The sequence below is a fragment of the Clinocottus analis genome, unplaced genomic scaffold (assembly GCF_023055335.1).
Source record: "Clinocottus analis isolate CAN_PGR_092001 unplaced genomic scaffold, fCliAna1.0.p SCAF_8, whole genome shotgun sequence".
Classification (NCBI taxonomy): Eukaryota; Metazoa; Chordata; class Actinopteri; order Perciformes; family Cottidae; genus Clinocottus; species Clinocottus analis.
The window spans coordinates 11459736-11474494 of record NW_027176240.1 but is presented as its reverse complement, the minus strand read 5'-3'; the positions used below and the strand labels follow the sequence as shown (position 1 = coordinate 11474494).

Sequence of the window (14759 nt, the reverse complement as noted above, 5' to 3'; positions counted from 1 at the left end):
ACACATGCACACACACACGCACACACACGCACACGCACACACACACACACACACACACACACACACACACACACACACGCACACACACAAACCACGATGCTTGACCATCGCTTTAGAGTTCTGGGGTTTGGAGCTGCAGTTCAAGACTCCTCACAGGAACACAGGAAATGACATTTCCTACGTTTTGCAGGACACACAGAAAGAGAGAGAGGGAGGGAGAGACAGTTGGGGAGAGAGGGAGAGAGAGAGTACTGGGAGAGTGAGTGGGAGTTTCTAAATGGGAACAGAGCATTTACTGTTTCATATTACACAGAAAAGAGGAGAAAGAGGAGAAGAGTTAATAGTGGGTAAGGGCTCTGGTGCGTCGTCCAGTCAGGCTCTGTTTTGAATGTAGCTGCTTGTGTAAGTGCTGTGCAGTTGTCTGGGTTTATGGATTCGCTGATTGTGGAAAATGTACTTCTCTATAGTGGTCCTTGTCCTGACTAAGGCTCTGGTCACAGGTAAGTTTGACTTGTTTACAGCAATAACCAGTGTGAAAGTGAGCAAGCAGGCAAGACAAAAAGTAGGGGAACGCGTCTGAAGTAGTAACTTGATCTATCATCTCACTTGCACCAATGTGCAACCATACGTTTTGAGTTTACTCTGTAGCATGGAAATATGTCAAACATTAGAAAAGAAATATATCTTAATAGTCAGTGTCTCTAAAACAACTAAAAGTTTGAAGTGTAATCTTTATCGGCAACAATATTGCCGTAACTGAAGGTTCTTTTGCAGACTGGGCAAATATGGCTTTGTTTAGAATCAGTTGAGTTAAGCAAGTTTGCTCCCTGAAGCTCAATTTTCATTCCATATAGAATCATTAAGTGGATTTTAACTCATATTTCCTGCTTTATAATCTTTTGATTTAGTTACGGTTTGTGTTTGGTTTAAGTCCCTCTTTTTGCTTTTGTTGTCACATTAAATAGTGTAGCAGACCCTGAGGGAGATTCCCCAACTAACACAGAAACAAAACCCCAAAGAAAACAGCCAGGCAGCACATATGGTCCCTGTTATCTTGTCGTGGTTCTCTTTGCTCGTTCTGTGCTGTACTCAACTGAAGACCAATGTTTCCCACCTGTAGATTCTCTTTGCCTGTCTGCTTTCACATATTGCGTCCAGACTTCATGTCTCTTCGAGACAGACCTGACCCAGCTGGCGGGAGAATAAAAGCACCTCAAAGGAAAGAGAACTAGGGCACACAAAGTGTGTTTCAGCTTTCTGACTCTCAGTTCTCTTTCACTTTCTAGCTGTTACAGACTGAATTCCCATCCGGTGATGGAAAGCCATTAAGTAAAACCAGTGATAGTGAGATAAATCCCAGCAGCCACAGTGGGTGTGCATCGAAACAAACTGTCTAAATACTACAATTATGTTTATTTGGCAGAAAATCAAACATCTTGCAAAAATGAACTCAGACTGTTCCCATGTGAGGCTCATTAGCAACTCTAGTTAATTGCTAATTGAACTAGCGGGGAGGGGTCACACCAGCTACCATCACAGTATTCTGAGTTTTCTTAAGCTTGGAAAGCTTATGTTTTATGGCTTGGTTTGGGCATTTAACACAAAATATGAACCATACAAAATACTATATATATATATATATATATATATATATATATATATATATATATATATATATATATATATATATGTGTGTGTGTGTGTGTATAACAAAAAACTCTCTTCATATCGCCTGTCTTTTGTCAACAGAGGTATGTCATGGCCTGAATGTGACAGTGACCCCTGGTCCTGTTGTCATGGTAACAGAGAAAGACAACGTGACACTCTCCTGCCTGGTATCTCAGAGGAAGAGGAGCGGCAGTGTCCTCATCCTACGCTGGTTCTTTTCTCCTCTTGCTGCTTCCACTGTGGCGCCGTCTCCATCCCCTCCGTCCGCTCCATCCACTCCATCCCCGTCTCCTCCTGCTCTCGAGCCCTCTCAGTTTCTGATTGTGAAGATGGGCATAAAGAAAATGAAGCTGTATGGGAACTACACCCGTCGTTTCCCCCAGCTAAAGTTCCGTCTGCATGAGGAGACGGAGGGAGAGATGTACCGTTTGTGGATTCTCAACGTGACGGCAGGGATGGACCAGGGTTTCTACACCTGCAGGGTTCAAGAGATTCGCAAACACAGAAACATATGGAGAGCATCATCCAATGGTACCAGCACCACACAGCTGACAGGTAATTCAATGTCACCTTGAACACACTCTATGTCACATGTCTATCGAAAGGGACAGGGCCTCTTTTTGGCTGATAATGGGCTAAAAGTCCTTTTTGGGGGCGGCATCCTTGCTGTGTAGATGTTCTTCATCAAGATGGTAAACCCTACTGCATTTGGGTGGTATCTCCTCGACAGTGAGCCAAAGCACAACAGGGGGTCAGATTGCATTCAATTTTGAGCCTTTAGTCAAATCAAATGCAAACGAATTCTTTCAACATTAATTCAATCTTGGCTTGGTCCAGGCAGGCGAGTAAAGAAACACAATTCTATCTCTCATAACCACCTGGCAAAACAGAAAAAGTGTGCGTTGTGTTGTACACCATTTGGCCTTTGACAATAAATGAATAAAGTTTTTTACATTTCGATTTTTTCAACCCCAAACGGGACTTCTGGGGTTATTAATCTGACAATGTTTTCCATGGAATTTTTCTTTCCAAGGAGTTCCCTTACAGCCACACACTCAGCTGAGACATGCTGTCCATGTTATCTTGCAATGGAAATAACCGCATAAAGGAGGAGCAACACGTTTATCAAAAGGACAAGGCTCACTAGAAATGTGTTGCATGTAGTTTCTGACTCTAGCTGCGCTTTGCTGTATGTGTGTCTGAGCATGACCCCAATCCTCTGGCATTTCCATCTCAAAACAATGAGCTCAACAGCCAAACCACACTCAACAATATCACTCTGTGTATGAGTGCAAGGAGTAAAAGGTGTTGCTGAGCTGGCTTTGTTCAAAAACGCTGCAATACATGATGTCAGCATTCTGGGTTTACTTTTATGCACGCCTCAGGAGAAAATTTACTGGAGAATTTGGGTGCAGTGCAACTTATTTAGTCTGTGCCAATATATAATAAACGACGTGAAAAAAATCAGCTTAAGAACTAATTGAAATCACAAGCAGTAATATATATTTCTCTACACTATATGATCCTTCATCTGATTTAAGTGGATTGATCAGAAGGACGTCTGTCTCAGTGGGATGCACAGGATAAACAGGATAGGGTTCAATAGTTAAAGAATATGCTACAATACTGTGCTATAAGTGTGGCTTCACCTGACACTATTTACCTTTGACTAGTTGTATGCCATAAAAGCGTAGTGATTTCAGTCAGAGAGGACCATCTGACAACGCCCTGCCCTATATTCAGGCCAACGTCCCACGAAGGAAGCCACACAACCTCAGGCATCTCTGACATGCATTGACCACAGAGCCAGACATGAGCTGATATTGTACGGGTAAATAAAGAGAAGACTAACTTGTAACTGTCATCCAGGGAACCCTGGTCTCTAAAATTTAGTGTGCAGATCTCAAAGAAAAAGCAAAGACCACACCCCACGGATATAATTGTATTTCTCCTCTCTTATAACTTTAGACCTTCCGACCTAATTGTTGAGCAATTTCTGCTTTTCTTAACTGGAAAAATGAGCAGACCATCTGTGCGGTTATAATACATTGTATTTAACTCTCTGACTTTAAGTTTCTAACCCTGCTGGTTGTCGCAGTTGGTTAATATTTTCTGCGTCGTGTCTTCACAGCTGCACTGACGGAGTAAAGCAGATGAACCTAAATCTGTACCTGGTGGTTTTCAGCTTTCCATGAAAACCTTATAAACGTGAGCTTGTGTAGACACATCTGGCAGGAGTGTGTACTTGAATAGCTCCCTAACAGCCAATCTTGAACCTGTGGCTGGTGCACTGATCAGATGAGAGGTTTAGCTTGTGGTTAACCACAGTGTAAAAGGTCAGATATGTGGTTGAGTTATACATTAACTGCTAACTTTTTGTGGTCAACAGGGGACAATATAGCAGGAATACCATCCAACCTAATGCAGTCCAATAAAACATCATACATTGGCCCTCCGAAATGATTACGACATGAAATGAACAATAGATTTAAGAATTAGAAAAGCAGCATACTGCATGACATTGCATGACATTGCAATGTGACAAAGCCTCCTCCCTTGTTATGTCTATGATCCAATTTATTTTGTTTTTATCCTTTTTTCTTGGACTAGATACATATTTTAATAATAATTAGGTGTATAAAGATCTAATCAAACACAGCAGTATCTTAAAAAACACATGCCTTGTGTTGCGTTATACGTCTTCTGCTTTTTCTGCCTGTAAAACTGATCAAACATCTGATCCAGTTTGTCATTTCTGCTCACACAAAAGCCATTGTGTTGCTCCCTGACATTAATTAACATGATATTCAGACTGAATGGCCGAGACCACATTTGACAATTCTGAAGGCAGTTCAGCAGTCTGGAAACAGGCTAGAAGTCAATTAGAGTTAATATCTTATCATTTCTTATTAATATGTTTATCAACCTGTGTTTAAAAGACATATTAAAAAGCCATTACAGGGACACTAAGTAATTTATGTACATAGCCTCGGCTCACTCTCTCCTCAACCTCTTGCTAAATACCCCTGACCTATATAGAACCCATCATTCATTGACACGCACTGACAACAACTTCCTTATTCGTTCTCTTTTCACACTTATAACCACACACAAGACAATTGCAACATTTAAAGATTGTGAAGCAACAGACAAAAGGAAGTGGAGACGCAGAGCAATGAGGAACCCCCAAAGACTGTCCAAGAACAGCAATACAACTGGGCCTCTTTGTGTGTGTGTGTGTGTGTGTGTGTGTGTGTGTGTGTGTGTGTGTGTGTGTGCGTGTGTGTGTGTGTGTGTGTGTGTGTGTGTGTGTGTGGGTTTGGCTGATGCTGCAGCAGAATCTCCCTTCATATGCAGTTTTGATATTTATGGAAACCACTGAGTCTGTCTGCTGTGTTGAGACAGTGCACTCAGACGACAGCAATTTTAAAAGGATACTTAGTCTGGGTACAGTTTTCTACTCTCAACGTAATATTTTGTACTTACTTTTTTATGTTTTTTACATTTTTCTCAAGTGCACGTCACCCTTGAAGATGGTAGTGAAGGACCATGGCGTTTATATGCAGGTATTTTTTCATCTCTAGTCTTTCGTCTGTTTTGCTTTACCACATGCAAGTCTTATTTTAAGGGATAATGCCACTGTTTGCCTTTTTAAAGGAGTTTCATGTTTTTGTTTTATAGATGTGTATTTGTGTGCCGTGCTGATTTGCTCACTGGGCCTGCTGTCCATCTTCCTGTTCACTCTGGTTCTCACCGGCCAATACTTTTACAGAAGACACCGGCTCAAAGGTGAAACCATCATTTGTTTTCCGTCAGTAATTTCACATTTTCAACCTAATATTTCAGTTTTTCTATTCAACACAATAAACATACATGATTTTTTCCCCTGCTAATTTCTCCACAGATACTTATCTTATAGTGAAGTGTCCAGAAAGCAGGTGCAGTTATTTACTTCATCATTCCATTCATAACTTCTCAAATAATTTCAAGTTAATATTTTTGGTTTTGGATTGCTGGTTGTAAAAAAAAACAGACTAAATTATCAACACAATTTAATTATTGCCAAATTAATCGGAATGATCATTGATGTAATTCAAACTTTAAAAACTCTTCTGCTCGATGCAGCTCTGGAGAGACTGTGACCAGCTCCAGCAGTTCCTCCAGTTCCTCCCCAAGAGCCCAACGGAAAGACACAAGACTGAAACCTGAAAGAAGAGCAGTAACAGCACCTCAACTCCCTGAGGTGCCACCACCACACATACCAGCCAAAGGTAAAGGAGCATTTTAAGTGCAGAATATATCTTCTAGGAGAATATACTTTTTCACTGGTTCCACAATTTCTTTGCCTCGTGACTTTTTAAAATAAAGCAAACTTGTGACCCCAGATCAATAAATATGGGCTCAGTGGTGACATGAGTTATAAGCAGTTTAAAGAGTATTTTTCCTTTTCAAAATGTTTTATTTGATTGTTTTTGGAAAAAACAAACATAATTAGGACTTTGATTACTGCATTGGGATACATCTAACGTAATAACTGTTATATGAATTCAAACCATAAAAGTACTCTCGCACACTTTTAAGAGGTGCTCAGTGGCTCAATAATTAATAGTGTCACTCCACAGAAAATGCATTTTTAAAATTTGAGTTTTCACCTCATATGCAAACACATTGGAGACATGAGCGTAAGCTCCAGCCCCCCAAAAACAATTACATTTTCCTGACCAAAACAGCGTTGTTTGTTCGAGACTAAAATGTTATTATCCTCTTTATTTGAGTCAATTTAGGTCGTCTCTTTTTTTCCAGTGCCTGTTGCTGCAAAGAGACCTCAGAAGCCCAGAAGGTTAAAGACTCAGCTCAGGAGTTCCTCCACTGTAAGTCTTCTTGTTCTCACTATTCATACATGTCCACTTCCCCCATTCAATCATTTAAAACAATTAAAAAGTATTAGTAACATTTTGAAAATGTGTTTTTTTCATGCGCAGAATTGTTACTGAGGCACATGCAAGAGGGAGGGGATATGTCTCACGACTGCACGATTGTCTACAGGAGTTTATTGCCATCTCTTTATTCAGTTATGAGCTTGATAATTCTATTTAGCTTTATTGCTTCTCAAACACAATTATTTATTTAGAGTGCTTCGTTGGTTTTATATCTACAATAAAAATGTCAAACAAATATTTCAAACTCAGGATCATCAGTAGTTCTACTGATGCCGTTCTTGTGATTGTGCCGTGAAACAAAGCTCCGGAGATGTAAGCATTCCTTTTGCCCGAACATATTTATTGGATTAGTGCGATAGGACCTAGGGATGTTGGATTGGACTGCTATTGTACCAAATGTTATTTGAGTAAACTGTATGCTCCAAGATGTCCTGTAAACACATACCTTCATGGCGGAAAAGAGCTAAAGGAGGTTTTCCATGGAAAGTGGAAGAATAGCATGCTTGCTGATCAAGATTAAATGCAGACAGGATGGATACACACCTACACACTTCTTTTGTTCTGAAAAAAATATCTTGATATAAGATATCTTTCCTCTTTTGGAGTAAATTCCTTCATGATTTTCTCCCCTTTTTTTCCCCTCCCTCCCTCCTCCAGACTCGAGTATCACAGGACGATAGTCTGACATATGCAGAACTGGAGCTGGTCAGACCGAGGCCGGAGCCCCCAGCCTCCTCCAGTCCGGACCCGACCGCCTGCAGCCCAGACACTGTGTACGCTCAGATTGTGTTCCAGGAAAAACAGCTGTAAACAAAGCCGGTGTGGGCATGTGCATGTCATGGCACCTCCCGTGAGAACTGAGTGGCAACCAAAGTACACTATTTATGAACTATCAGTATGGCATTTAGCGTTTGTGTTTTGGCTGTACTCTACAACTGTTGGTAAATGAGGGTTTTGTATTTCCTCTGCACAGATCCATTCCAGCACAGCAGTTTTGGGATCTTATAATTCTGTTTTGTTTGTTGACATTGCTGGCATGCGAGCCAGATGTTTATAGAACACTCTTACTGTTAACTATTCTGTATAAACTCAGGAGACTATTTGGAAATAAACTGTTGCCCAGGCTCTCTTACTGCAGTTAGACACTGCACTGTAACACTTTTTAAATGCATTTATAATTATAGTACTATTATTCTAAATTAATAAATATATGCCATGGGCCTGAATTTCTTTGATTCATATAAATAGTTTTACATTATCCATTTAAAGTGGATTAGTCTTTGTTAGATGTTTCTGTATGTTATCTTCGGTCACAACAAGCAAAATGTCTTTTATGCAGCAAAAGACAAACCAATGCAATATTACAAGCAGATGCAGTGCATTCGGTGGTGCTCGTGGGTTTTGTCCAACACTGCGCAGACATGAAGAGCAAATATGAATCCTGGAAGCAGCATGCAATATGCCTCAAGTACCCAAGAAAGGTGAAGGGTGCAGGCCATTTCATGAAGGTCAGTGTGTGAAAAATGGGATGACGATAAAAGGGTCTGGATATGCATCAGTCTCCTCCACGCTCCTCTATCTGTGAGTGGGAGAGATCGAGAGAGAGACCATCATCCCCCAGTTCAGACTCACTGACTTGGATGAACCTGCTAATGACTACATTTATTCAAATTAGACTAATTGTAATCATGGTTAATAATTAGCTTTACAGTGCATTATAATTGGGTTAGGCTACAAGATGGTTCTGCCTAGGTGCAATAATTTATTTGATTTAATTATTCTGAGGAACCCAATGGTTTGACATTTAATATCATAAAACCAGCGATGTAGAGAGAATGGAGATGGCCGTTAGCTTTAGAGAAGGTCATTGCTCGCTCTCTGGGAAAATTATGAGGACTATTTTCCACTCTATTAAGCTACTCCACTTAGCACAATTAGCCACACACACAAAGGTTAAAGAGAAAGACCTCTTACTTTATGATAGAGAGGGGTGGTGCATGTGCATGAGAAAGGCACGAACAGCAGACACAGAAAGACGGCAGGCATCCGCAATCTACCATAATTTGAAATGCTGACTTATTTATTAGAATATAAGTGCATTGATGAAGGAATGTCAGTATCTTACGTTTCCACTGAAAGATTAGGATCAATGTTTGTCTGTCTGATGTGGCTAAAAAGACATTCATCTTTGGCGCTCTCTCTCTCTCCCCCTCTCTCACACACACACACGCACACGCACACACACACAGATTGAAAACACATTGTGAAAAACAACAAAGAAAGATCAGTAAACATGAAACTAAACATCCAGACTTGTTCATACCACAAACAAAGCTCATAGCACATAATGCTGACATTTGCATAGCAAACTTTTATGATCACAGATACTTGTTGGGCATTCCGGGAGAAGTGAACTGTTCAAGCTCTACAATGCTATTAAGAGGCTTCATTTCTCAGGAACATTGGCTGAGCATGCACACTCTTGTTCATCATTCACACGAGTCCTCTCGCTTTCCTCTTGAAGCTTCTCAGTTCCACCACACGCCTCAGCTGTGCACCCCAGTTAGCAGCAAAGGTTCATTTAAAATAAATTATTGTTTTGAAGTGAGTTTTTAAAACGCTTTTTTCCCACATCACATTATGCAAATTAATTCAGCCACTCTGGAGAAGTTTAGCTAGTGTCCTTCTGGATTCACCTTTATGAATACTAGGTAGAAAATACAATTTAAAAAAAAATTGAAAATACTGGCCAACCAAGATTTTAGTTATAATCAAAATCACTCACGGGAGAAGTATTATGCAAATAGTTTTCAATAGTTTTATTCATTTGTTGAAATTCAGTATTTACAAAGACAAATGCAGAATTAGACATCAATGTAGGAGATAAACCATCTCGTCTGAGACTTGAATGTTCGAAATATTGTAACAGTTCTTGCTGAACGCACACGGAACAGATCTGAAGTGCAGCCGGTCTCAGTGCTCAGCTGGTGTCAGACCTGAGACACTGATGGATTTTCTCTGTCAGAGTCTGCGTAGAAAAGGAAGCTGGAGGCATGATCGTGTTCAATCCCTGCCCCCCCTCACTCACAGGTCCAGGTGAAAACTCTGCCCCAGGCATCGCCTGCCAACAAAGTAGCATGGCTCCTGCACAGAAGAGATTGACAATTATTTAAAGCAGTGACTGTTTTCCAAAAGTGTATTTGAATTAAAATAATGTTTTTCAGCAACAAAGAGTTAACATTTGCAAATGTAAAGTTAATCCCTCCTCTGTTTGCTGTGATTGGGTGCATGATATTTACTGTACCTGGATATGGCCAGCGATGTGATTGCCGGACTTTTCTTGCTGCGGCGTTGTGACCCAGCCTGACTTCTGTTCAGTTCTCGACATAATACAAGATGTCTCTCCCAGGCTTGAACCTGGCATGAGCTGCTCACTGTGGAGACATCATCAACCCTCATTCGTTACTAGATCAAAGGGCAGGTGTCCACCTTGACACAGCGGTCCCCAACAAAAAAAATAGATTTCTATCTGCAGTTAGCGGGCTGCTAAAGGGAGAAAAATCCCTTGAATATAAATGCTTCAGTGTTACGTAAAGACTTGCCTGAATGTAATTTGCCAGGTATAATACTCCTATGAGGTGACGCGAGGCTGTAACCAACGTATGCCAAATTGGATCTGGGTATTATTGCTTTCTAAATTATACACGCACACACACGTCAGCAGAATTACTCATCAGTGTTTACTGCCTCTATGTTTAATAACTTTATAACAGCATAATTCCTGCTAGCCCTAATGCTAGTGAGGGATGGGGTAAGCATTACAAGCTCTCATCTGGAACAACGCTTTCTAGCTCTGAGATGAGCGGTTAAAAATAATCATCTCACACTTAAGGATTTATCTAATTAGATAGCGATGGGCTTCTTTTGAAACATAAAACACAAGAATAATTTCCTTTTGTGCCGTCGCAATAGTGAGTCGCACTGTTTCGCTACTGTCAGACACTCCCATAATCTGTGGTATAAATAAAATACCTATATGTATATTCCATCCTACTGCCAGTAACATTACCGTCTCTCTCTGTTCGGTCTTGCCCCGGGGACACAGGCTCTTCTGGAGGGCCAGGTAATTGTGTTCTGGTGTACTCTGTCTTCCATATCTGTATGAGAGACACATAACGAGTAGCAAAATCAGACATAATTCAACATAACAATCACACAAGCACCAGTGTGCGCACACACACCCACACCTACACACCTCAAGGTAATAATAAAGTAATAATACCATTTGTGTGTGTGTGTGTTGTGCATGTTGCATGGGCACCCACTCCCAAGTGAAGCCCAATTTAGAGTTTGCGGCTTTGATTGCAGAGAGGCAGTATGTGCTTATATTAATCCTACACAAAAGGAGTCACACACACACACACAAAGCATATGCTGTTATTAATACCTTAGTAGACATCCAAGCTGTTACCTGCAAGGCCAAAACCAAAGTAATGCCGCATTCACGCCACATTGGAATACAATATGAAAAGAAAGAAGACTCTCCCGCTGATCCATTAGTCATACAAAACACTGTAACGTTAAAGACCGTCTCTTTGTGTATGAAAGACAACGTCTGCTACATTACGACAATCATATAAAAAACACTCACCCGTATGACGCCGTCTGCACAGCCAGTGACTATGACGTTCTTGGCATCCCACTCGTGTCGCTGTGTGAAGCTGACACACAGGATGTCTGCCTGAGGCCCGCAGGACGTGTCAGTGCGGGTCAAAAGCTGACCCTTCATAGTCCACAGGTACAGCAGAGGTCCTGCACATGATGCAATTTCTCCCTTGGAGAAAATAATATTGTTGTTGACACCCATTTTCTCAAAGACGGGGATGCACATACAGAGAGGAACTGCATGGTGACAAGAATGAAAAACCTCTCTTTCAAATATAAAAATATAAAGAGGGAGATCCAGAAGGTGAACTTACAGTCAGTTCATTGATAGCCAGTGCAGAGATGCTGGTCGTGTGTCCTGCTAACTGAGTGATGTAGCTTAGCTCCTCGATATCCCACAGGATGCAGGTGAGGTCACGGGAGCCACTTACTATCATGCTGTGGACCTCAGACACAGCCAGACATGTCACTGAGTCTGTGTGACCGTATAATGGCTAAAAAGAAAAAGCACGGTCAATGTTATTCTATATGCAAGCAAATACATCCTGGACGTTACCGTTCAACACTTCTGTTGCAAACTAACCTGTCTGAGTTTCATGTGAGGGAGCTTGTCCTTGTTGACCACTACGTCCCACACACAGACCACAGTGCTGGTTCCTGCAGTGACGATGGTCGACTGGTTCGGACAGGCGGCGCACAGCGTCTCCCCCCAGCCACACAAACTCTCACACACGGCAAAGGGCTGGAGATGCACATAAATGAGTGGACCATTACGACTGTGTGTGTGAATTAAGTATCCATGATGAAATGAGCTTATGGTTGCGTTTGGATATTTCATAGTTTCATAAGATAATGTGATGCAGACTTGTCGTCAAGGAACTGTAATGGTAATTAAAAAATATTTTATTTGAATGTGTTAAAGTATCTCGTTGATATTAGTCTTGTACCTACGCTCCCCAAAGTCGGTATTGTAGGTATATAGTGTAGCAAACTCATCAAAACACACAAACCATTACAACAGAAACCAAGACAATGCTGAGTCATCAAGCAAAAGATGGCTTTGCCAGATATTGTATGGGTGAATTACTTGAACCAAGTTTCTAACTAGCTGTGATGAAATCAGTGGACGACGCTAACACAGCAGTGTGTCGCGCTCTGAAGTGAGGTGAAGCTTTGCAAATTACAAAGCTCGCCGCCGATACTGATTAGCTAACTGCGTGTGAGGCTTTATTCACAACCAGTGAGATGCTTCACATGCATGTTGGGTCAAATGGAGTTTCTAGTTGGAAGGTTGTGCAATAATACAAACGATGTAAATGTGACCTACTGCATTGGCTGACAAACATACCTTTTCCGTGGCATAGTTTCCAAAGGCACAGCTGTAGTCAGGGAAGCCCCAGCTGAAGAAGCAGCTCGAAGGAGGAGACAGGAAGAGACGGTTTCTCTCCAGGACCACAACCTCTTTTTCCAGACACAGTATCTGACCTACCGGGCCTCTCGGCAGCTCTGCAGAAAGGTTTACAGTGATACTGAGATTGCTGCACCATCAGCAGGAAGTTTTTTTTAATTGTCAGTTAAACCATAAAAAAAAGTTGTGGTGTAAAAAATAGAAAGAGTGAACTTATTCTGCCTTATGTATACCTGAATAAACTTGCCTGGCCAAATAAAGATAATGGCTCTTCAAAAACATCACATTAAAGAGTTTGGTCGCTCAGTATAAACCTTTGAAGAATTTTATTAAACTGACCACAGAAAACTAGGCAATTAAAACAGCTATTGCCGGGTCACAACACGCTGAGGCTCTGTCCGGCGGGGACACCTGCATCCTGGACAGCACAAGTTATGTGTGTGTGTGTGTGTGTGTGTGTGTGTGTGTGTGTTGCAGTGTGGCTGTAATTCTGCCTGCAAATGATCTATTCATGCAGGAACAGGCAGAAATCATTATATTCCATCGCCAGTTCGGCTTCTTAAATCCCAGGAAAGGGGCTGTGTCTGCATCAGTTTTAACATTCTTCCTCCTATTCATCTCTATCTGCTTATTGATCAGATCAGACACTCTAAGATTTAATATGAAATGTAATATGCAGGAATCTCTCCCTGAACATTCACAGATTCATCTCCTCTCCCTCAGTGGGCCTTTAGGGATTTTCAGATTATTAAGTAGGGCTCAGCAGAAGAGTCATCTCCATATTGTAGCTCTAACAGATAGCTCCTTCTACCCTTCCATAGTGTAAATTAATCTATGGACATTCTTGCTCCGTTTCAATGACCCTCTTGAGACCTGGGCACATCTTATATATAATAATTTAGATCAAACGGTGTGAAATAAAATAAAGCAGGAACAATACAAAATGGTGACAAATGGAACATACTTTAGTTTACTGATAATTCAGCTTTGTTATTTGAGTTGTTTGGAAATCATTGTTGTTTATAACACTCCGTTATAATGACTTCATTTTGTACCTTCATTTAACATTTTGGCTGAGTGTACGCTAAATATGAACCGACAGCAGCCACATAGATATGAAAGTGGTATTTATCTTTTCATCTCACTTTTGGCAAGAAAGCATAATTGCCAAATTTCCAAACAATTCCTTTAGGATAAAAAATTTGTGATCCAAGATACTCTTTTAATTATTTAGCTGTACCTCTATATGGCTGCATGGTGGTCTTCAGTTTATCCAGTTTAAAGAAAAATGGAGTGGGATAAGGTGGTGATGAACCGTCTTTCTTAGTGCCACTGCGAGGGGGATGTGGCTTAATGAAGAGCTATTGAATAGACAGAGATGATACACACAAATTATTTTCAATAACAATACGAAGCACTTGCATGTGAGAAGTAATGTATTTCACTTTCCCCAGCTTATTCTTTTTACCTGTTTGGGGACTTGGCCAAAGTTGCTGACGTAACCCAAGATTGTGCTCTTGATGAGGGGGTCCTTAGCATCCTGTCGGCCTCTCTTAGCATAGAAGTAAGGGTGGAACGTGTTCACACTTTCTACTGCAGCCGGGCCTTGTTGTTGGTACCCAAAAATCAGGTCGATCCACAGATGGAGGTGGGCACTCACATAGTCACTTTCCAAGGCCTAAGAGAAATTGTGGCATAAACTAAGACCACCTCAATATTACAAAACTACTATACATGCACTGTGCAGTCTTAAAATACATCCGTATGCAGTGCTCATAGTTATTGCAGTGGGTCCAAAACCATCAGTCAAACTGTTAATATGAGAGTTTAGAAACACAAGAAACTTCTTCAAGAATGCACAACCAATCAAATTATTCAGGTGCAGTATGATTTCTTTCAAAAGTCAATTTAGAAGTCAAGAACAGAAAGGCGCTGCACCGCTGTGTTATGAGCTTATCTTCATGTCTGAATTAAAGAAGGATTTGGGTGGAATTAGCCAGAGATTGGTTTTGAAGAGTTAATAAGGAAAAGTGGGCTTTATGACCAGCATGTGCATCCAAACACCCAATGTTAATAAA

At 41.0% G+C, this 14759-nt stretch overlaps 2 protein-coding genes across 3 annotated transcripts in view; one reads left to right on the top strand and one right to left on the bottom strand.

Annotated features, from left to right (window-relative positions):
- Positions 1 to 427: 427 nt before the first annotated feature.
- vstm4a (V-set and transmembrane domain containing 4a) lies at positions 428 to 7727 on the top strand. Its single transcript, XM_068568379.1, has 8 exons — positions 428 to 500; positions 1750 to 2223; positions 5184 to 5234; positions 5350 to 5457; positions 5573 to 5606; positions 5794 to 5939; positions 6472 to 6539; positions 7266 to 7727. The coding sequence occupies exons 1-8, from the start codon at positions 452 to 454 to the stop codon at positions 7416 to 7418; spliced, it is 1083 nt and encodes a 360-aa protein (XP_068424480.1). The 5' UTR covers positions 428 to 451; the 3' UTR covers positions 7419 to 7727.
- A 1676-nt stretch (positions 7728 to 9403) lies between these two features.
- wdfy4 (WDFY family member 4) overlaps positions 9404 to 14759 on the bottom strand; it is a 39484-nt gene continuing 34128 nt past the window's right edge. For both annotated transcript variants that reach the window (XM_068567586.1, XM_068567585.1), the window contains 9 exons: positions 14150 to 14359; positions 13922 to 14042; positions 12622 to 12779; positions 11857 to 12015; positions 11588 to 11767; positions 11260 to 11442; positions 10678 to 10765; positions 9913 to 10042; positions 9404 to 9752 (listed from right to left, as the gene is read on the bottom strand). In XM_068567586.1, coding sequence (XP_068423687.1) covers positions 9689 to 9752; positions 9913 to 10042; positions 10678 to 10765; positions 11260 to 11442; positions 11588 to 11767; positions 11857 to 12015; positions 12622 to 12779; positions 13922 to 14042; positions 14150 to 14359 — 1293 coding nt within the window. In that variant the 3' untranslated portion in view covers positions 9404 to 9688. The remainder of the gene's footprint in view (positions 9753 to 9912; positions 10043 to 10677; positions 10766 to 11259; positions 11443 to 11587; positions 11768 to 11856; positions 12016 to 12621; positions 12780 to 13921; positions 14043 to 14149; positions 14360 to 14759) is intronic.

Excerpts from the sequence above, each read along its gene's own strand:
- vstm4a (XM_068568379.1), top strand. The coding sequence starts at position 452 with ATGTACTTCTCTATAGTGGTCCTTGTCCTGACTAAGGCTCTGGTCACA. Across the intron at positions 5,607-5,793 it reads GTGAAGTGTCCAGAAAGCAG|CTCTGGAGAGACTGTGACCA; the intron begins GTGCAGTTATTT and ends TGCTCGATGCAG. Across the intron at positions 6,540-7,265 it reads AGCTCAGGAGTTCCTCCACT|ACTCGAGTATCACAGGACGA; the intron begins GTAAGTCTTCTT and ends TCCCTCCTCCAG.